We start from the raw sequence: 24,359 nt of genomic DNA on the forward strand, positions 1-24,359 counted from the left end.
GGAGGGGGTTTTGAAACTTCAGCTACTTTATTACTTACTTCATTTATAATTTCTGTTTTGGTTAACGTTTCTGCAACTTTTCCTCTTTTGGTGGTGGAACAAGAAGCTTCTACCTTAATCACTTTTGTGGCTAAAGACACCTCTTCTGATTCTTGGAGACATTTTAAGTATATTCCAAATTGCAAAAGTGGACACTGGAAAAACATCAGGTCCATATTTTTGAAAATAGTGATCACTTAATTGTTTGCCTACTGTTTCCCATTGTTCTAAATCTAAGCTTCCTTCTCTGGGGAACCATGGAGATGCTATATCAATAATATCTAGAAGCTCTCTTATTTTCTTAGGAGTTACCGAGCACCCCTGTTCCTTAATCACTTTATATATTACTCTAACATTCTGTTCCTTATCTGAGAGTTTATCTAGACTTTGCCTCATGATAAGAAATTATCTTACCTCTCCGTGTCTTGCAACGGGATACAATTTGGAGACCTCTCACAAGGAGGCTGCCTGGCTTCCCAAAGACCTCAGTGTCCTGACCATGGGGTGATTTCTCCACCTTTTCTCTGGCCCAGCCCTTCGCTCTTCAGGCTAAAGGGGGCCCCACATTGGGCGCCAGTTTGTCACGACCAGCTCAATTGGCTGACTTTGAAGACTCAAGACCAGCTTGATCTTCTATCTCAAATACGCATTGATGAGGCAGGAGGCAGGATGGAAGCAACTCCGTTTATTTTTAGCATAGCACTCACTTACATAGTAAAATAACAAGAACTCTGTCTCATGTTACAATGATGTATAATCCATGCTGTGCTCAAGGACAGTGCACGCACAGTCCGTGCACATATCTATGTCCAATCACAAGTACACTGTTGATGACTAATAAGTTACTAGGGAAGTTAAAGATGCATAGGATGGATCACCGAACCAGGCAACCTTTGCTCATGGACCAACACCTGAGAGGGGCTTCAGCTCTTCAGTGAAATCTCATGAACTGTCTGTGGCCCTCTACATCCTTACAGATCCCTAACAAATTAGTATAGTTGTGTAATTTTCTTTATCTTTATTCAGCAGTATTTATGTAGAAGTGAAAGGAATGATCTAAGGCTGAGCCTTGGAAATGGTGAAATAAGTTATATGAAAAGGAGGCCAGAGATTCTTGAGGAGAGAATAGTATAGAGTTGAGGTCATTCACCAAGGGGTCAAGAAGGAGAAAAGAGGAGAGAATAGATAATGCAGGGGTGATGGCTTGAAACAGAACTGAAGGGCCAAGGGATTGAAGGTCATGATGTAGATGAAAAGCAGGGTTTAATAAGGGAAAGCAGAGCAAGAAGTGGGAAGCCATTAGATTATGGTCAGATAAAGAGATTCCAGAATTCTTGAACATGGAGGTGATGCATTTGGGGAATGCTGTAGGATCAAGGATATTTTGATTGGGTGGAAGATTTGGATTGTATGGACCCCTAAGGAGGAGAGGTTGCTGTGTGACGGAGATAGGGCAAGAACCTGGAAGTGGCATTGTAGAATAAGGAGTACCCCAACTCCTTTGTCTTGAGCAGTGAGCTGAGAGGAATGAGTGAAGGTACAGCTAGTACTGAAAAGGGAGGCCACAGAGCCTGTGTCATCAGTAGGGAGCTGGTTGTTGGTGACTGCTAGGAGATGGATGGAGTAGAAGAAGAAAAGATTTTATGAAGGCAAGTTTGTTGTTTATGCAACAGGCATTCCAGAGGGCATAGTGGAAAGGCTGGATACATTTGGTTGGGACTTTGGTGTAGGAGGTTTAGGGTGATGAGAATAAGGAATCAAGTGGAGGGAATGGGATTTGGATGAGGACCTATAGGGGTTCTGAAGCACTGAGATGCATAGGATATGCATGACCAGATATGAGTAAGTTCTTAATTGAATGAAAGACTCTACTCTTCTTCTCAGAGGAAGAGTCTAAGCCTTGACACATACAAAAACTTCAAGGATCTGTGATTTCATCCATATAGGTTCTCCCTTTACCAATATGAATAATAGTCCTTTCACACCTTAGTAGTTGTTTAATGAGTTGCAGTAGCAAATATAGATAGATATGCATGTATGCATATATTTGGACCAAACCTATGATTTCATTGACATAGGAAATGCCTGATGAGGAAATGTTAGCTCTTATTACATTCTGTTTACTAATACACATCAGTACCTGCTTTACAAGTTATAGTCTGAGAGAATTGCTTCAGATGCTGAGGGATTAAATGACTTTTCTTGAATCACACACGACTAATATGAGTCAGGCATGGGACTTGGGCCAAATCTTCCTTGACTCCAAATTTGAGTCGTTAGCAGCTATGCTATAGTACATCTCCTATATATATCAATTCTTGAACTCAGGTCTTCCTGGTTAAGGATTTAAAGAAAAAAAATGCCCACATCTTTGCTACCACATTAAAATACACACACACACACACACACACACACACACACACACATATACCAGAAAAAGTCACCTTCACTGGCTCGTAGTGTGACCTTCTCTAGAGATCTCTGCTAGGTCTCTGCCACCCTTTCCTCTCATTTCCTTCAGTGAGTGGAGCTAAGAACTGTTTACTTATAGGTAATGAGGTTAGCTTGTGATGATTTAAAAACTAAAAAAGAACTTTAAATAACAAACTGCAAATAACTAGTAAAGTGTTCTGAGCCCCCAGGCAATTGGTTGCTTGCCAGATAGAGGAGGGTGATCTCCCAGCCAGTTGAATTTAGCATAATTACATATCCACAAATTACCCTTCCCTCTCACTATCAAAAGCAAAAACAAAAACTGAAAAATCATTTTAAAATTATCTTTTTTTCCTAGCAAACCATTGTTAAAAATATAAATTATCAGTAAGCAAAACTTTTAAATAGGAAAAAAACCTTAGTAATGAACCTTTTTTCCCATTGAATGAGACAGTAGGAGAATGGAGTAGATTCACTATTTGTTGTTCTAGCAGTTTCTCAGAGAAGCCAGAATTCTGTCACTCTCTGTTAGAGTCTCTTAATAAACCCAGCTAGCCAGGAAAAGGAAAAGGCAGCATCTGCTACTGCCAACCCTTATCCCCTGTCCCTCTCTCCAAAGAGATTTTTAAAATACCCTCTGTACAACACAGGCCTGTTCCAGTTAGGAAAAATAGAACTCCCAGGGTCTTTAGTGACTTAAGTCCCTTCACAAGGCAGCCAGTACAGGCCTTGCCCAAAGGATTGTTTATATGTGTATTTAGACACATATTTACATTATACATATACAAATACAAATTTATATGTGCATATAAATATATATAGGGGGAGGTGTTATGGACCAAGTGATCAATATATATGTATATGTGTGTGTGTGTATGTATGTATATATATATATATATATATATATATATATATATATATATATATATATATAAAGAGAGAGAGGGAGAGAGAGAGAGAGAGAGAGAGAGAGAGAGAGAGAGAGAGAGAGAGAGAGAGAGAGAGAGAGAGAGAGGTTATATGTCTGCTATCCAAGGGCCAGCCTACCAAAATACAGAGAGGCTCATTTAGTACTGAAATACTTTCCTAACCTGGTAGGACTTGGCATAGCAATCAGGAATTCAGTCACCCCCACATCCCCATATAATGAAGCATCAGAGGAAGGTTTTCAAGAAGAGCCTTATGTACCTTTGTTGTTGTCACTTCAGTAATCCAACTGTTCATGACCCCATTTGGAGTTTTCTTGGCAAAGATATTGAAGTAGTTGGCCATTTCCTTCTCCAGCTCATTTTGCAGATGAGGAAATTGAAGTAAACAGCGACTCTCCCAGGGTCACACAGCTAGTAACTGTCTGGGGCCAGATTTGAACTCAGGAAGAGGAATTTTCGTAACTCCAGGCCCAGCATTCTATCTACTGTGTCACCTAGCTACCCTGCCTTACATACAGGAAGTACTTAATAAGTATTTTAATCTTTTGAGCACATGTTCTGGATCCATATTTATTTATTACTCAGTGGACCAGGGTATACAACCTAGGATTGTTCAGGCCTCAAGGACTCTTCCTCACGACTCCAAAGCAACCAAAGCTGAAATTTTCTATGGTGGCTCCTTCTCAAGCTAATATTTCTAATAATGAGGAGGTAGTTGAGCATATTGGAAAACAGCACCATTCTAAAAGTCAGTGGAGCTAGGTTTTCATCTCAGCTCTACCACAAACTAGCCACATATCCTAAGGCTTGCTAAAAACAAAACAAAACAAAACAAAACTTTATAGATCCTAATTTCATCATCTGTAAACATTATAATAGTCATGAACTTGTTTTGAGAAGCTAAAATGTCATGCAGATATATGTTGGCATCATCCTCCAACTTTAGATCTATTTCCCACTTTTTCATCTCCTGCTGCCTCTTTTGCCATTTCTACTGTTACAAGGTAAAAATATAGAAAGTGCCATACTATATCAGACCTATGGCCATCCAGCCTAGTGGTCAGTTGCCAGAAGCAGCCCCAAGGGACAGATTATTCCAACATTACTTAGTAGCTTTATAGCTACCATTCATAACTTTATCCAGATGGTTTGGAATTCTGGCCTAATCATTTTAACATTTGGAGATCAAATCTTTGTTCACTTTATCTGTACCATCATAATTTTAAAGATGACTATTCCGCCTTAACCACCAGTTTATAAGATGAAGAGTTATAATGTATTTGGAACTGTTTTACCAAGGAATCAAGAAAAGGAAGGGAAGCAAGCATAGCCAATATAGGGTTGTTGGCCTGGGATAGAACTGATGGGTAGAAGGATTAGATGATGTGGTGAGGGCAAAGAACAGAGTCTGGAGTTCCAAGGCAGAGGGAGAGGTGAGATGACAACAGATTATGATCAGATAAAGTAATTTCAGATTTCATGAATATGAAAATGGAAATGGAACACTTGTGTGTGATGGCAAGATCAAGGTATGACCATCTTTGTCTGTAGCTGTGGTGGGGTGAAGAAGTAGGGCATAGGAAATGACCAAGTTAATGGAATGGCTGCTCATGAGAGCAGGCTTAGGAGAGGTGACTGCTCTGGAATTGTGGCTGGAGAAGGTGCCTGGAACATGATGGAAAGAAGTTACTAATGTTATGGCAACAAATATCACTGTTACCTGATTAGTGGCTGCTGAAATCCATTACATATGCTGCTGTCACAGCAGGTGGCACCATCAGTAAACTAGGAAAAGTGGCATTCCTCAGGTTAGCAGAGGAGGTAGGGTTCCAGGAATTGCACTGGAAATCCCAGTCTCTGCTGTAGTTGCTACATATTTGTGATAGGAATTAACACCAGAAGGACCCAGACAAGTGTTATTTTTAATGTGCCATTTCCGTTTAATAATAGTAGCCTCCTATGCTCTACCCATCTTGTTGAAGGAGCCATCGTGAATCACCCAATGTATAAGTAGTACCAAGTAAAGGGTGATTGTATAACTACGAGTCATCTGTTCAGTAATAAATAAGATCTCATAACAAGTGGTCAGTTGCTTCTCACAAGTACTGATTAGTAAGAATTCATAATACTCCTTCTGCTCAGCTAGTAGGGCAGCAGGGTTTATAACTCCTCCCCCATTACCAGAACATCTCTTCACACTGATAGCAGTATTTATCCAAGCCACAACTATCCCAACTTCCTCCTCAAATTTCACCAGGTCTTTAGCTCACACCACTGTAGCTGTCTGGTGGAGGGAGACCCATAACTGAAGTCTGAAACCACTGATTGGGCTCCACTCAGAAGGCAGTCTCTAACCATGTCTAAGGCAGCCTGGGTAAGAGTGTGGTAGGCTGTGAGATGGCTAAATAGACAATCTCTCAATCTCATTTCCTTGGGAGCTTCAGATCTCCTTGCAGATCCTAATTGGGTAGCTAGCTGCAACTACAATAGGAATTCATCTTTATGGGGCCAAGTGCTCATAAGCATCCATCTTGGTGATCTAAAAAAGGGACAAAAGCTCCCCTTCTGGAGGCTCAAATCAGTTTAACTATATGTAATAACAAATCTTCAGAGAGCTCCCAAGCCTGTGGAGCTCAGCTTCGAGGAGCATCTCAGCATTGGCTACATTAGACCATGACCTCAGAAGCCATTGCTTCAGTGATTCATCATGTTTCTGTTTGAACTTCTTCTGCAACCTTCCCAATTCACTCCCTGCTCCCACAGAGGTCACAGGCACCCTCCTCCCTAGAGCAAAAATAATTCTGGGACTTTTTTTTTTTAACCAATGGTGTGAATTTCCAAATCTCTTCCCCACTTCTGTTCTCATTTTCCTGTGTCATGGTTCCAATCTCAGCAAGATACAATAGAACTGGAACCTCTGGAACTAGAACTTCTGGATCAGAGACAATGCAGTGGATTCCTGGTTTCAACCAGTCTCCATCTGCATCAGAAAAGATCCCTTCACTTCCATAGCCACTAACCCTTCTGCTTCTGTTGCACGGTTTCTAAAAATCAAAATCTCAGTCTTTAGTTGCTGAATATATTGAGCCAGTTCACTTTCAGTTTTGTTATGCTGGCAGTCCAAATTCTGCGATGTGGTCTGCAGCAATCAAGTAATGTGAGATATGGCATTTTCTTTAACCTCCCAGGCACCTTCTCCAGAGCTCAATGAGCTCATCTCTCTGTGTGAGTGTGAGGCAAGGATATGCAACAAAGATACAGCCCCACTTCAGTACACATCCCCTCCCCCAGGAAATGCATCTAATCAATAGGGAATGGCAACTCAGATGTTCATCAAGTTAGCGGGCCCAACTCCATGTAGGTGGGGTTTTTATGCCCTTAGATAACTAGGAGGCTGGAGCTAATCAGGTCCTGGGGACCAGCTTTAATGCTTTTTTGGGAAAATTAATCCCTGTTGAGGGAAGAAGGGAACCCTGGTACTATCACATGCCTCACCTGTTATCTGACCCTATACATATATATATGTGTGTGTGTGTGTGTGTGTGTGTGTGTGTGTGTGTATGTATATATGTATATATATGTGTGTATATATGTGTGTGTGTGTATATATATATATGTATATATATATATGTTCCTCAAGAATCTGTTCTTGGCCCTCTTTATTTCTTTTTTTATACTCTATCCTTTGGCAATCTTATCCACTCCTACAACTTCAACTACCACCTTTAATAATCAGTAAATAAATCAGCATGCATTTATTAAACACTTACTATGTGCCTGCTGACATTTATATAGCACTTGAAGGTTTACAAAGGCTTTTATATACATTATCTCATTTGATTCTAAGAACAACCCAGTGAGGTGGCTACATTGGATATTATTATCCCAGCCTGGCATATGAAGAAACCATAGCTCAGCAAGATTAAAGTATTAAAGTGTCAGAAACAGGCTTCAAACCCAAGTCTCCCCTGACTCCAAGCTTAGTGTCCTTTCTAGAATATCAGACCTTCTCTTCATCTGCACAGATTACTGTTGGAGTAGTCTCCTAACAGGTTTTCTCACCTCTCCTATCACGTTCTAATTTGTCATTCATACTTCTGCCAGAAAACTCTTTCTTCTGCATAGCTCTGGACTTACTCCTTTGTTCAAAACCCTTGAATGGAAATCCAAATACCTTTGCCTAGCATTCAGGGCTTCCGTGCCAAGCTAGCTGACTACAACATCCAAACTGGAATCCAGCCTCCATGGGTTGCAAATGGCTCAGACTCCCAGGTCTGGTGGGAATTGCTGTCAGTACCTGAAACTGCAGACAGATGACACAGAACAAAACACACCTGGGTCCATTTCTTGGAGATGGAACAAAAGAAGGGGAAGGTATTCCCCACTTTCAGTGCAGTTCACACACCAAGCTGTGGGTGAACTGTGTGATCTTCACCCTCCAGGCTCAGCAGGAAAGAACTTGAAGAAGAGAGATTGTCCCAGTCTGGCAGTTTGTAAAGATGTAGTTTGTTCTGTCTACACAGCTAATAACTGGAGGCTACCTCCCAACACACACACACACACACACACACACACACACACACACACACACACACACACACACGGCAGGGGAACACAGGGAAGCAGGGTACCCTGCTACATATTAGACACTATGGCGATGAGCAGGGCAAGCTACCTTACACACACAGGGAAAGTCATGGAGGTAGGAAAATGCAAAGTGAGCTCAGGTTTTTGTCTTTTTAAGTAGTCTAAATTGGTTACAATGTGTATGTAAAGGTAATAATGAGTGTTAATAAGGACAGAAAGAGGTTAGAGTCAGATTTTGAAGGGCCTTGAAAGCCATGCTAAGGAATTTTTATTTTATCCTGGGGATAAAACTGGGGAGCAGTTGAAGGTTTTTGATAAAAATCAGTAAGATTAGATCTGTACTTTAGAAAGATTACTCTGATGTTTAGGATGGACGAAAGGTGAAGAGACCAATAAGGAAGCGATTTAAATTATCTGTATGAGGAATACAAGGACCTAAACCAAGGTAAGTGCTATATACTTGGACTACATTGTAAAATGCTATCAGTAGTGCTGGATAGTGATGACTTTGGGTCACAGTGTCAAAAACTCAAAAAGCATCTTGTATACTATATTCTTTTGACCTTACATGTAGCAAAAGTTGTAGGACCCTTGAAGGCAAAAGGAGAAGGGGCTGGCAGAAGATGAGATAGATAGATAATGTCATGGAAACAAAGAACATGAGCTTGGACAGATTTTGAGAGATAGTGGAGGATCATTTATAGATTTTAACTATGATGGGTCCTAGAACTTATTGTGGGGCAGCTAAGGGGTGCAGTAGATAGAGCACCAAGCTTGAAGTCAGAAAGATCTGAGTTCAAATCCAGCCTCAGACACTTGCTAGCTATGTGACCTTGGGCAAGTCAGTTAATTCCTATTTGCCTCAGTTCCTCATCTGTAAAATGGGAGCACACTGGAGAAGGAAATGGCAAAGTATCTTTGCCAAGAAAATCTCATGGACAAAAGTCAATGGGGTCACATAGAGTCAGACACGACAGAATAACAAAAAGCACTTAATACTGAGCTCTGCTCTTTACAGAGGAGAACCTGTTTAGGGCTTATCTCACCTTTTTTTTTTCCTTTGAGAGTTCCTTAGCCAAGAAAAAACAAGCTTCTCAGTTCCATAGGAACTCTTTTAAAATCTTTCCATTCGGATTTTTGTTAAAACAAGGACTAAAAGGGAGACTTTATTTGGTTTAGTCTCCAGTCTCAAATTCTGTGCCAGTTTTCATTGCTTCGTTACTCAGTCTTCCCATTTCTTCTTTCTCCTTTCATTGATATTCTATTATTCTTCTCAGCTTTCATATCTGTTGTTCATAATACGATCCTGTTGATTTCTATGCATACTTTATATTCCTCAACTGTCCTTCCTTCCAATTTCAGCTTATACCCTATTCCTTTATCTCCATACTCATCACATTACTGTGTCACAAATGGGTAGAAAGAAGGTAAGTTAGGGGAAGGCTTTCAACCCAGGCCTCTTCATGTGTCCCCTCACTGTCTCCGCATATACCCCTCTTTCCTTGGGTGGGGAAAGAAGGGAGTGGTGATGGCATGGAGGACACTCGTAACTTAAATGCACTGTGTGTGTCAGCTTACACATGAAATAGCATCAGAAAAATAAGTGCTTGAAAATTTTCGCCAGTTCCTCTTACACTAGTAAATTTAATATTATTCTCTGCCCCTTCTTTGAATTCTCCATGGTAGAAAGCCAAGAGCACAAGTATCTATTGACAACCAGTCCTCCCATTAATAAAAATTTCCACAGACTCGTTATCCTACACTAAAAAGTCTGTCCCCAGTCAGGTTTGTAAATGCAGTTCCCACTCTTTTTTTAGTTATTGGCATAGATCAGATATCTAAGATAAACATCTGCTTAAAAAAGAAAACCTATGCAGTAGTCAATAAAGGGTTAGATGGCATGGTTATTTAGAAATGGCCTGAAAGTCTTTTGACTGCTAAGTCATTCCCTGCCACATATATCCAAAATCAAATATCACACATCCATGTCATCATCACATATATCACACAACCTGCATTGTTTGTTATTTAAAAATAGCTAGATAGAGATTCCATCACTCCCTAGAAAATGGACTCCCATAACATGAAATTCATAATCAAATAAGAACTATGACAAGTGAAGAGCCCTCTTTTTCTTATTTCCTCTAGGAAAAGATGAGTCACAAGAGTCAAGCTTCAAGCTCCATTACCCTTTCCCATGATCATATTCAAAAATCCGCATTCCCTAGACTGACAATTATATATTTTACAAAAAGCCTGGTTTCACTTAACACTTCCAAATCTGTCATAGCATTGTTGTGAGGAACTCCCAGTGTGGAATTGCTTTCACCCACACAAATCAGCAGGTCTTCTTTAACATTGTTTTAAATTGCTTTGGTCACAGAGAGCATGTGACTGGCCCAGAGTCAGCCAGCTAGGACATGTCAGCAGCAGAACTTGCACACAGGTCATCCTAATTCCAAGAACAGCCCACTGTCTACCATCCCCATATTGTGATAGCAATTAAGGTTCACAAGAGAACTTTTGACTTCCCTGCTAGTGATTACACCATGATCTCTAAGTTACATTTCACCATTCATTAACAATTTTATTTTTATCCAGGAGGAGGAAATTCAGATCTAGTGAACAATAGGATACCCCAGTGTGTCGGGCCCAGCCTTTATTACTTAGGACAAAAAGTCAGCAGCTAACAAGAAGTTGGTTTTTTTTCAAAAAAGAATAATTTCTTATGACTTTGGTGTATCAGCTTCTCAAAGCAGGAGAGGGATTGGTCAGGATAAAGTTTATTAACTGAGCAGCCAAGAGGAAAAGCAGTGGTCAAAAGCAAAGCAATTCTAGTCTTTGTTTTGGCACAGAGTGCCTGAAAACCACTTATTTCCATTGTTTCCACCCCACAAGGTGGCAGGTCTGCAGTTCCTGCTGTTTATGCAGATGCATTTTCCAAAAGCACATTGTGAAAGGAAATCGTGAGTCTGCTACAGACACTGCATGGCTTTAGTTACTCTGGCTTTCCAGTATCTGTCAGTGATATGTGAAGGCATTTAGCTGAGAATTTTTTAACCCACTGAAGCTCATTATCATTCAAATTATTCTCATCCCTAAAACTTGCAAAATTGGGTAGAAGATCTCATGAGTGGGAAGGCTCATGGGGTAATAATTTTATAAATTGTATAGTCTGTATGTTGTCTCACCTGTTGACCTTTGGCTCCTATCAAAAGTTCAGAGGTTGAAAATAAAGGTAAGCCTATTGCTAATGTCTATGTGGCTTGCATCAGGACATTGGTCTTCTTAGCCTAAGGAGAAGGCCCCTGCTTTATAGCTTTATCCATTTGGATAATTGCCTTTATAGAGCCATGATCTAGAATGTTTAAGAAGGGATTATATATGCAGAAATATGTGGGGTATATTGTCCTGGGCATTATAGGTGAAGAGGAACATGGAGCATGAGAATGAACACTATACTAGATATCAAGCCAGAAAGCTCATAGTTTTGTTGGATTATGACATCTTTGCATTTTTTTCTTTCAGTCATATCTTGTATCTGAGAAGATATGTATGATATCCCCTTAATGTCCCCTTAGTATCCATTGCTTCACACAGTCACTTGTTATGTATTTTGGGATTGATAATAAAAAAAGGATTCATATAAATCCTTGTGTAATGATGTCGCACTATGATTTACTATCCATTTGTCCAAACCATTCACATTAATAGCTCCCCGTTAGGTCCTTCAGGAGTAGACCTGTGGATTTTCAGAATAGTGTCAATACTTCATGCCACTTTGCACCCTTAAGTGTGAAATCTTGGGCATATGTTTTCCAAGTTGCATGAGGTCATTCTGCCTTTCTTTTTATTTTGTGGTTGCTGTAGAAACAATGCAGTCACAATGTTGTATGGGGAATACAGGGGCATCCAAAAGTGTACAATAAAAGTCAATCTGTTCCCTGTTTTATCATTTCTTCCAGCTGTCTCTATTTGTAATGATTATCCTGTTCACATTGGGCATATACACATACAGTCAAATTAGCTCTGAGGACTATTGCCAACAAGAAATCTCATTCTTGACAGTTTTCCATTTCACCTTATTCCTGCCGCCCCAAGCTCTGTAACAGGGATACACAAAGCTAGTAGTATTTAAGGCTCAGGGTCTCAGACTGTTCTCCCATGATTGGCATAGTTTCCCTGGGTCAAACATATTTGAGCCAGAGCAGTTTTCTTGTACTTTGTTTATGTAATTTCAAGGAACTCATATCTAACTGTCTCAGATTCATTTACACTCAATAAAATATTGTCTCCTTTGATCTCTTTTCTGCAGGATCCCCCTGTACCCTTGAGTGTTCACTGCTGACCAAAATGATATATTTATGCTTTGGTTTCATTTATGGAAAGTTGCAGCTGAAGTATATTCTTCTTGGAGCATCTAACCATTTCCTCCCTCAAGTAGCAATCTCCCAAACTAGTTTCTTCACACAACAACTTTGTCCTTGATAATACTATATTGTCATAAATCAATAAATGTTGGTCTGGAAGTATCCAGTAACCTTTGAAGTAAAGGAGGACAGGAGCAGGAATATTTAGGATCCAAATAAAGGGAGAAAGGCAAATGGGGTACATACATTATACGTAGTTCAAAGAGAAAATTCTGGGTAATTGATATGTGTCATACATACTGTGTGAGATGTAGGGTGGGTGAACAGGACAGTGGAGTATGTGGGTGTGTGTGTGTGTGTGTGAGACAGAGAGAGAGAGAGAGGATTTTTGAGGAAATATTTCAAGAAGGGACAGTAGAAATGTAGAGAAATAAAGATACAGTGTGTGAAGAAAGAGTTCAATCCTAAGTGCTTGTACAGTGATAGTCTAGTGACAAGTACAGATATATTTTGTATCCCAGATGGCCCCCCTCCTAGCCAGCCTTCACTAAACTAGAACTTCTCTTACAGAATCTCACTAATTTATATCAGGTAGAACATCAGTAATGCCAATAACAATGACAACTAACACACTGATAAAGCATTTCAGTGTTTTCAAAGTGATGAGAGAGAGAGAGAGAGAGAGAGAGAGAGTGATAGCAATAACTCTGGGAGGTATGTGCTATTATTATCTCCATTTTATAGATGAGGAAACTGAGGGTGAGAAGGTTAATTGATTGCCCAGGGTCACACAACTAGTAAGTGTCTGAAGGAGGATTAAAGCTCAGTTTTCCCAACTTAAAGTTTAATGTTCTATTGACCATAGCACCCAGCTGCTTATGTGTGCTCTGTGGTGAAAAACTGTTCTTCAGTAATTAAAATTTTGTTCTAAAGAAATGACAGCTCAGTGACATGGTCTTACTCCTTCAGGAAACAGCATAAAGTCCAATGGGTCTCCCACTTTTGATTAGAGCAGGGGTTCTTAACATTTTTGTGGGTCATTTACCTTTTTGAAAGTCTACTGAAGCCTATGGACGCCTCAGAATAATATATTTTGCACATAAAATAAAATACATAGGATTACAAATGAAACTAATTAATACTGAAATAGCTATCAAAATATATAAAGTTTATAGGCCGAAGGTTAAGAACCCATGTTTAGAGTCTTTAATTTCTAATCTACAAGGAATTCTGATTACACTAATGACAAAGGTTAATCAAGATCCTGCAGTGGTAGGTAAGACAGGAGCAGATGGGCCAGTTATTCAGGAACCTTTTAAATGTCCCACGGGGGGAAGTAAAAGATGGAGGTTGGGCCTTCAGGTCTGAGCAGTCCTAAGCAGCCATCAAAAGGGCTTTGGTACCTATTTGCTGTAGAACTTTACAACTGAGATGATGCTCTGAGACCCTGGAAAACTCACCACGTGATTTCTACCATCTATAACTTGGTGATACATACTTTGCCTGTCTGCTGAAAAGGAACTGACTCTTATAAAGTACTTATATAACTGTCAAAACAAATTCATTTTTAAGGCTGAATAATCTAGTTACAATAAAAATAGGTTTTGTCCCCCATAGTTGTGTGACTTTTTAAAAAAGACATATGCACATAATTTCATGATTTAGACATGATAAAGCAAAAATCAAGGAAAGAATCTAAACACAGTTCCCATGATGAAGTGTTTCAAAATGGCAATGAACTTTGAAAAAGTAGCTAAATTTTAGGAAGGATGTTAGAGCTAGAGTTCTTCCAGGTGACCAACTCTCACTATCAATAGAGGAGGTTGTTTTGTTTTGTTTTTTTCAGTTTAGCCATTTGGGTAAGTTTTAAAATTGCAGTAATAGCTTAGTTTGTGCTTATGCAGCAGAAATGAAGTCAAAACCCAATTCTCTGCATTCCTAGAGCATAGTACTGGTGTGGCTGTCCAAAAAGCATTTATAGACTTTGGCAAAAATATGTATCTTCCTAATGTTTTTCCTTGGGTTAACATTATAGTGAATTTCCTGAAACAACACTCATAGTAGGACAAGAATAGGGATTTTTAGTGAACGCTAAGGAAAAACCAGTCTGCAATTAAAAGTATGTCCCACTGAGTGAAAACATTGTTGTGATTGTATTGAAATTACTCATTGTTGAAAGTGAATTGAATGTTTATGTTGTAGTCCTGAGAAACAGGAGTAGTTTCTATAAGGAAGAAATTTAGTTGTTTTCTAGTGAGTAAACTTGGTCTTGCTGTGTCATCAGGAAGTAGGGGTCAGTGATCAATTTTCTTTATAGTATCTTAAGTTGAACGATCCTCAATCCAAACCCAGATTTGGGAGGAAGTGTAAAGAAGACAGAGAGAGATACAATAAGGATCATCCATTCATGACTCATTCTCTGTAAAGAAAGACACAAGCCTGAACAGGTAGACAGATGCTATCTTTCCTCCACTTAAAGTCAGAAAAGAGAGGGGGGAGCTGTTTCTTTTCTGTGTACACCATTAGAGGCTTAACAAAATTCAGGCCAAATGCCTTCATTGGAGAGTGAACTTGATAGCCCCCAGAAGCAAGCTGGCAAAGGAAGGACTGGAACAGCCCTGAGGAATGGTTGGACAGCAAACATCAATGTAAACTCTGGAAATGTAAGCTGGAAGAACACTAATTGGAGAACAGAAATTAAGGCAGACAAATTAATTAGAGAGCAGAAATGACAGAAATTAGAGCAGTTCACATTAAGAAGTTCTCTTTATAGACTTTTTCTTGAATATATCTCATCCATAAAAGCTTCTCAAGGAATAACAACCTCATAGTAGCTAGGTGAGTAGACTCATAGTAGCTGGGTGACCTTGGACAAATCACTTAACCTTCCTCATCTGCAAAATGTGATCATATTTGCACTCTCTACCTCACAGAACTGTTTGGAGGTAAGCTTTAAAAGGGCTATATACACATGAATTATTTTTTAAGTTATATCATTGGCTCTTGATAAAGTGAGTTTGCACAAATCCATTGGCTTTATGGAGAGGGTGTCTTTGGGTTCTCAAAGCAGCACATTTAAAGAGGGAGATTGCAGGTATGATGCTCCTGAAATAGCTGCACATAGTATTTAATTGAGTCATAATTTGGCTGAACTTTTTTCAAATAAATGGCTCGTTTTCACACCTCATTTCATGAGCAGACAAAGCCTTAAGGGTTATTCAGCAGATGTGCAAATTTACTTAACTAAGAACAGCTAACATGTATATAGCACTTGCTACGAGCCGGACATTGTGCCAGATGCTTTATCTCGTTTGATCCTCACAACAACCCTGGGAGGCAGGTGCTGTTATTATCCCCATTTAGCAGATGAGGACACTGAAGCAAATGGGTTAAGTGACTTGCCCAGGGTCATACAGCTAGTAAGTATCTGAGACAGGATTTGTGAGACCATATTTGAATTCAATTCTTTCTGACTTCAGGTTCATCACTCTCTATTGCACCATCTCACTGCCAATTTCTTGGCCTTTTGAGCTTTGCTTACACCTCCAGTTAAGAGAAAGTTTTTTATATCAAGACATAAACTTTACTGCAAGTTTCAGTGTCTAGAATTGTAATTCAAAAATGTCTGTGGTCATCACCTAAAGCATTTTTATTTTAGCTATTCACACAGTCATCACAATCCAGTAAATATCTAGTAGGTAAAAACATATATTATAATCAAATAATTAAATTCACTTGGAAAGCTGTCACAACATATTTACTAGGGAACTGGAGTCAGGAAGGCGTGATTTTGAATCCTACTTCAGATAATGCCAAGCTATCTGACCCTTGGCAAGACATACAACTTTTCAGACTCAGTCTTAAGAATAGTAATAACACTCACCTCACAGGATTCAAATGAGATAATGTAAAGCACTTTGTAATCAAAGCAACAAAATATCAGCCATTATTTTAAGTGGGGCAGCTAGGTGGCTCAGTGGATAAAGCACAAGGTCTGGAGTCATGAAGATTCATTTTCATGAGTCCAGATCTAGCCTCAAATACTTACTAGCTGTATGACCTTGGGAAAATCGCTTAACCCTGTTTGCCTCATATGCCTCATCTGTAAAATGTGCTGTAGAAGGAAATGGCAAATCACTCCAATATCTTGGCCGAGAAAACCCCAGATGGGGTCACAAAGAGTTGGGCATCACTGAACAACATTATTTGAATAAACACCACAGTGAGGGAGGAAAATACTTTGTAAACCCTAAAAGCACTACGGAAATGAGTTATGATTACTTCAGTAGATCTGTAGACCCATTAATGTGAATATTCCCGTCATCAGTACAAGCTTCAAAACATGAGCTCTTGTATACTTTATCCTATGACAGTCTCATATTACATTCTCTCCTAGAACTTCCACAGAGGATTTTCCAACATTTTATAGGCCTTACTCTAGGTCTTATTCCACTTCATGGGTACCAGTTCAACATACATCTGTGATCTCCTACTCTTGCTATATGGCGGATCTCCCCAAATCATATATTCCTGAATTATATCCTTTATACCACTTCTCACAAATAGATTATCATTGCAAATATGTTGCAGTCTCTTGGTGTCCACCATACTCCATTCCATTGGTCTTTGAATCCCTTGTAACTTTGATGCTTCTGAAGATTTTTAGTGTTCCACAATTCACAACCATAAAGCAACCCTGGGAGGGCATTTATGCCTGGTAGGGCTTGGGATTATTAAAAGAACTGGAAATTTTTCCACATGTAATCTAGCCTACATCTTTCCAACAATGGACCCAATTTACTATCTACAATATATTTCTGGCCTTCTAACTATGTCAGCATTTGGAACATAGGCTTTTTTTCATCCATTTAGATTTTTCCTGTGTTAAATATCAGAGTTCTGTCTTTTAAACCTTGGATCTCATTGAAGATGCCCTCCAATGTTCTAGGGTTTAATGAACTTATATAACAGGAATATGTGGACCCAACAGGAGTATATGAATCCCTCTAGAGATTCCTTCTATTTGTATTCTTGGCAAGACATGCTCCACAAAGTAGTGCACATCTTTGATGACTATACACCTCCCTATTCTATGCTTTACTTGGTATTAATAATTAGAGGGTAGCCCAGTAATTACCTCTGTAGTTGCATTTATCAAGCATTCTTCCTGAAAGATAGCATTTAAGCTGTTTTGCTTTACCAAGTCATGCTTTTTTATTATTATTATTATCTGAGCCTTCCAGTCAGTTGTACAATTGAAAATATGTGATCAACTATATGAAATTGTTTGAGAAAGTCTGCTTCTCATATTTTCATTGTGGGTACCCTCAATACATTTACAGATCATTCCCAAAGATTTTATAAAAACAAGAAAGCAGATAATTGGTAATTATTGATAGACTCTCAAGTATTTCTTTTGAAGGGATGGTGATATTTTCTGGATTTTTTTCCATTCTATTAGTCTCTTCCTCTACTCTTTCTCCATAGAGATCTCTTTTTAAAATGTTCACTTAATGCAGAAGTTCTTTACTCTAGACTTCACAGGCTACTCCACCCCACCAAGGAGTCCATGGGAAGGTTTCAGAGGCTCTAGGTACTTGGATGGTGAAATAATTACATCTTTATTTTTACTAATCTGTAACTGAAATTTAACATTTCAGTTATAAGTATATTTTTGATAAAAAAATATTATTCTAAACCAAAAATAGACTTCTTCATAATGCCAAAGAGATCTATGACACACACACAAAAGTTAAGAACTCCTGTCTTAATGCCTTCAAAATTTATATTGTCTTCAATACATGTTTCCTGGATCTGTATTTGACCTGCTCCAGACATTCCTAACTTTTTTTTTCAGAAGTACCATTTCAACTTCCTTGCAAACCACATCTTCAACTGAATTTTAGGGTTCAAATAGAGTGGTTCTGCTGGCATTGATAATGAAAATAGTTTATTATGGAAACATAAATCTATTCCATTTTTTTTATCTTTTACTTGTCTTCCTGCCAATACCACCCATGAATTCTCAAAAAGATGTAGCTTAGGTCTCACGCCAAGGTTTCTGTCACCTTGTTTTTTCTTTCACTGTTTTTATGAAATGATTCTGCCATCATCCTCTTCAGTGTTATACAAGTGAGTTTGTATTCTAAGTTGGCATTGCCCTTGGCTACCACATCTGTGCACTTGGTAAGAAGTTTGAATCTACTGGCTAAGATGGTTTTCTGAGCTCTTTTGGTCTGCTCTTCTTGGCATCATTTACATTTGTTGAACTTTTTCAGTATTTGGTAATAATCAAGGACTTTGCCTTCCTTTCCACTTTCCACTTTTCAGCATTAACATCTTATTTGAATAGACTCTGTTGAAGTTGTTGCACTTTATAGGCAGTGTCTTCTCATCATTACTCCTAATTTGATGTTGATTTTGGTCTTTAACTAGTCCTTGGTTTGACAGTTTATTTTGCTAAGACTTCCACATGAGTAGTGAGTCATTATTTATCAAGCATTTATCATGCTTGCCATGCCCAGTGCCTTCTAACTCTTCTTACTGAAAAAAAAAATAATTTATAGGCTTCTAGGTATTCTAGAAGACTTTGATATTTTTCATTTCTTAGTCTTAATATGTATTTTCTAACATTTTGTCATCTTATTATCCATTTTTGCATTGAAGTCACTAAGTTGCAATATAAAAAGTCTCAAATCACTTGGTTTAGAGAATCTTGTCAAATTCATGGTAGAATTTCTCCCATCCTCCTCTGAAACAGATATTGATGCAGTTATCTTCACAGTACTCCTTTTGCTTATGATCATTATTAGTAGTACAATATTAAAAGACCAATTATTCCATGAAATACTGTTTTTTATTGCCTCTAGGTGTTTGATGAAATCACTTCTTCTTACTTTTTTGCTTTCCAAGGAGAACCTGGAGCCATCTTTTTATTTAGCTGAAAATTTCTTGTCTTCTAATTTGATTTACCTTAGAATGTGTTATGACTTTTAATATTTCCAATAAGCTTGTCAGTTTGTCACTGAACAAGTCTTGCATTTAGAGTATCAACAGTTAACATTTATAGACAGTCTAAAATTGTGTAATTTTGGCACCCTTAATCTTTGTTTTGTAAATTTCCTTGGACAAAGAATTCTTCATTTAATATCCAACTTACTGGTAATCAGCCACTCTGTTCTTGGCTTAGTAGGGCTAATCATTAGACAACAGACTCAGACTCTCACTGGGAAAATGCCACAAGCCAGAATCTTCCAGTGTTGGAAATTGGTTGGCATAGCTTTCAAGAACTGCAAGTCCCCTCCACTACACCATGAAATAACAGAGGAGGACTTTGAGTTCAATGAGTTATATAATTAGTACTCACTGAGCATTTATTAATCAGATAGTTCTGAGCACTGAGGAAACAAGGACAAAAGTGAAATAGTCCTTTCCCTCAAGGAGCTTACATCATATCAAGGGGAAAATTATGCACACAAATAAATTAATATAGAGGGTTAAATATTTATATTTATTCACATGCACACGGAGTAAATACAGTAATTTCAGCAGAGACGCTATCAGCTAGAGAGATCAGGAAAGATATAGGAGGTGACATTGAAATGAGTTTTGAGGGAAAGTTGGGATTCATAGAAGCATACCGAAGAGGGAGGTGCATTCAAGGCATGGGGAAAAAGCCAGGCAAGGAGGAAATGGAATGTTTTGTACAAGAGATATAAGTTATACTGGTTTAGCTGGAATGTAGAGTATATGAAAAGGAGTTTTGTGTAATAACCTTGGAAAGGAAGGCTGGAGCCAGATTGTGAAGAACTTTGGATATTAAACAGAAGAATTGATATTTTATCCTAAAGCCACTAAAACTACTGGGGTGTTTAGCATGGAAAGGGAAAGAGTCAGAGGGGACAAGATTTCTGTCTTCTAATATGTCTATGCGTATATACACATATATGCATATGAATGTCATATAGATTTCTATATACATACATATATATGCACATATAGATAGATAGATAGATAGATAGATAGATAGATAGATAGATAGATAGATAAATGATAGGTAGATTGATCTCACCATCTGACTGACTGTGTGCCTTCCATTTTGTGCTCCATTTGTCTCCAGCATGATCTCCAGCATCCCCTGAGAAGAGGAGTGGTGCCTTTCACTTAATGATGAAAATTCTGATGGTATCCTACATATCCCAGTGATTCTGAACCCCTGTAGGTCATCATCCAAATCCCATTCCCCATCCCCTACTCCCCAAATCCTTATTTCCATCTCCTCCAAACCCCCCACTCCAAAATTCCAATGGAATACCACCTTCCCCTTCCACTGTGCCCTCTAGAATACCTGTTGTGTAGTTAACAAACTTCCCTTCATCCAAAAATCTTTCCTCTCTCAGTCCTTCCATCTTCTACATATTGTTGAAACCTGGCTTACCTCTGATGACATAGCCTCCGTAGCCACCCTTTTCAATACTAGCTGTACCTTCACACATTCCCCTCAGCTCACAGGTTTAGATGGGGGAATTGGAGTATTTATTCCTCATTGCCACTTCTAGGTTCTCTCCTTACCTCCATCGCTTAGTAATCTCTCCTTCTTTGAGTTTCATGCAATGCATATCTACTACCCAATCAAAATCCTGGTAGCTGTTGTCTACAGCTATCCAGGCTACTCACCTTCCTTCCTTAATAAGTTTGATGCCTGGCTCACAATTTTTCTCTCCTCAACTCCTGCCCTCATACTTGGGATCTTCAGCATATGTATTGACTCTCCCTTTAACACCCTAACCACTCAGTTCTTCAGCCTATTCACTTTCCATGACCTACTCCTCCATCTCACCTCAGCCACATATAAAGATGCCCTTGATCTTGCCAACACCTGAGTGTACCACCACCACTACCCCCCGCTTAAAATTTTAAAATCCCCTTATCTGAAATAATCTGTTGGCTTTTCAACTCTCCCACAGCCTTCTCTTAGCATATCCTGCTCCTTGTTCAAACCCTGACCTTCAATCCCTCAACCCTTCAGTTCTCTGCTAAGCCATCATGCCTGCACTAGCTACTCCCTCTTTTTCCTATCTTGGCCCCTTGGTATACCAGTTCAATTCTATGCTGTCCTCTTCTCCTGAGTTCTCAGCCTCTTATCATATTACTAACCAGGCCCTGCCAAACTTTAGCCTTGGACCACTCCCACCATTTACCACCTTTATTCCTACACATGTGCTATTGGACAAAGGTGGAGAAAATCACATGATCGTTCCGATTGGGCCCACTACAAATTTATGATACAGAACCTCAACTGAACCCTCACTGCTGATAGGCAGTCCTTCTAATCTTGCCTTATCAAATCATTATCTCACTCTCCTCAGCAACTCTTCCAAACATTTTCACCCCTCCTCAAATGTTCCATGGTTCCCTCTCCCAATATCCTCAGTTGAGAACTTTGCCTCATATTTTACAGGAAAAATTTAAGGCCATTCACTGTGAGCTCCCTCTTCTGCCCTTTTCTTCATCTCATATCAGTCATATGCCTTCTGCCACTATCTCCTTCACCCTATCTCGCCTGATGAGGTGGCCTTACTCCTTACCAAGGCTAACCCCTTTACTTATCCAAGCAATCTCATTCTACCCCATCTCCTCCAAAATATTGGCCCTCTCTATTACCCCCACTTTTATCACTTACTTTCCATCCTTCTCTCTCTACTGGCTCATTTCCTACTGCCCACAAACATGTCCACATCTCCCCTATCTGGAAAAGACCCTCACTTGGCCCTTCCATCCCTGCTAGTTATTCTATATCTCTTCTGCCCTTTGTATCTAACCTTCTTAAAAAGGTAGTCTACAGATAGATGCCTCCACTCTCTTTTCTCTTACTCTTGTCTTAATACCTTACAATCTGACTTCCAATTTTATCATTCCACTGAAACTGCTTTCTCCATATATGAACATGAAAATTCTTTTAAAGGTTTATTATTTCAACACATAATATTGTTGCACCTGTCCAGAGTTTAAAGATTCCATGATTTCATTGGTACAGGTATTCCACATACCAGTTCTGTTAGCAGCCCCTAGACCAATGGATCTCAAAAGCTATGCTGCAGTACACTAATGTGTGTTAACCTGTGACTAAGCATGCCGTGAATTGTACAATTACATAGATGCGCAGTAGCCTCCTGACTCTCCCATAGTGTTTCCATTTCCTCACTGCTAGGTGAGGAAAAGAAAAGAAAAAGTTTAGAAACACCACTGCCTTAAATATTCTTTGGAAGTTGTGACTGAGAAATCCATCACCTTAAAGTCAACCTAGTGATGAGTCTGTAGTGTCAGAGAGAGAGGGACACATTATTGTCCCTTTCTTGACATGAGCAGTGCCATTTTGTAACAAGCCTCCGTAAATATTACATCTTACCCCTGTTTTTGCCTCCTTTTATTTCTTGTCTTCACCCCACCCCATTTTTGTGCAAGTCCAACAAAAAGACACCTGCCCACCCCCTGAGGCCAATGATAGACTAGCAAATTAGAAAGTCTCCTCTGAAATACTACCAACTTTCCCCAAAGCCAGTGACAGATCAGTTGTTAACCAGGATGACTGGTTGTTTTCTGTTTCCTGTAAGTATCTGCATGAAGTGACATATTCAGAAGGCCACTTGTCCCATAGAGACACACTTTGTCTAGGTGCCAACTTATGCTTTCTCCCTGCTTTGGCATGTAACAACATATGAAATAAACCTTTATTGAATTATATTCTAAGCTGTAAACAGTGAGTTTTCTTGGTGTGATAAATCTCTGAATTTAGCTAGGGGTAGTCCTCAGATAGTAATCATGCAATCTGTTTCTATGTATTTGAAACATTTTCAGTTCACTAGGATTTTTCCAGTCCCCTGATACAGCCATCAAGAACTGAGACTCACTTTCCTAAACCCATAGGGACTGGGGCATTACAGAAGGACTCTACTAGAAGTTGAAAAGTATAAAGTGTTGTATAAATGTAAGTATAAATGTAAGAATTGGCCTATTAAATACAATTTTAAGATAATCACCTAGTGGTGACATTGCTCAACATTACTTAACAGTCTGATACCCGAGGGGGTAGATAGTATTTCATGGGCAAATGGGGTCTTCAAAATCATAATTCTGAAAAACATTGGATAAAGTAAGCAGCTCTGAGTTCCTTATGCCCACTTTTATTCCCTCCGTGGTTCTGATTCATTCCTATGAGGGTCCTCAGGACAGCAGGCCATTTGAGCTCCCCTATGATTTCCACACCAGTTTGAAGCTCTGAGGAGCTCAATACATGTTGGATGAATTAAACAACTTCAGTTCCTTGCCTTCCTGTGACAACTTCCTTGTTTTTCCTAAGTTATGTGATGGCAGAATAGAAACAATAAAGAGGAGTAAAGTTAATGAGATACACAACAAACAATATCTAAAGAAAAAGCCAATGTAAAGAGAGGAGACAGATAAAACATTATTAATATTACTAAATATTACTAAAATTATTACTATTACTAAATTACTAAATTTACTGATATTACTAAAAGAGCTCAGCTTTGATAGAGCTGTGAATTGATCCAGCCAATCTGGAAGATGATTTGGAATTATGCCAGAATTATGCCAAACTAAATGTTTCATCCTTTGGTCTAGTTTTCCTACTGCTTAGCATATATTCCAAGGAACTCAAAGGCAGAAAGGTGGTCATATATACACAAAGGTGTGTATGTATTAACATATATACTAAAATATTCATAGTAGCCCTTTTGTGGTAGCAAAAAAATTGGAAACCAAGTGAGTGCCCTTGAATTGGAGAATGTCTGAATACATTGTGGCATATGAATACAGTGGAGTATTATTGAAAATGACGAATGTGAAGAATGCAGAGAAACATGGGAAGAGCTAAATGAATTGATGCAGGGTGAAGTAAGCAGAACAGGAACCATTACAGAAAATAGCAACAAAGATGCAAAGAAAAGCAATGCTAAGAGGCAGCCAAGTTCAGATTAAT

General features: G+C 38.9%; 1 protein-coding gene across 22 annotated transcripts in view; it reads left to right on the plus strand.

Moving 5' to 3' along the window:
• The window catches only part of LMNTD1 (lamin tail domain containing 1), a 218,799-nt gene that overhangs the window by 143,553 nt on the left and 50,887 nt on the right, over window positions 1-24,359 (plus strand). The window contains exons 12-13 of one of the 22 annotated variants that reach the window (XM_020965039.2): window positions 8,357-8,433; window positions 20,478-23,101. The exons of 18 other annotated variants lie outside the window; for them this stretch is intronic. In XM_020965039.2, coding sequence (XP_020820698.1) covers window positions 8,357-8,410 — 54 coding nt within the window. In that variant the 3' untranslated portion in view covers window positions 8,411-8,433; window positions 20,478-23,101. Of the gene's footprint in view, window positions 1-8,356; window positions 8,434-12,303; window positions 12,445-20,477; window positions 23,102-24,359 lie in introns of those variants that run through there. 3 more of the 22 variants (XM_020965040.2, XM_078155054.1, XM_020965041.2) reach the window with 3 other exon arrangements.

Source organism: Phascolarctos cinereus, unplaced genomic scaffold (assembly GCF_003287225.1).
Source record: "Phascolarctos cinereus isolate Bilbo 61053 unplaced genomic scaffold, phaCin_HiC Scaffold_1;HRSCAF=81, whole genome shotgun sequence".
In the NCBI taxonomy this organism is placed as follows: Eukaryota; Metazoa; Chordata; class Mammalia; order Diprotodontia; family Phascolarctidae; genus Phascolarctos; species Phascolarctos cinereus.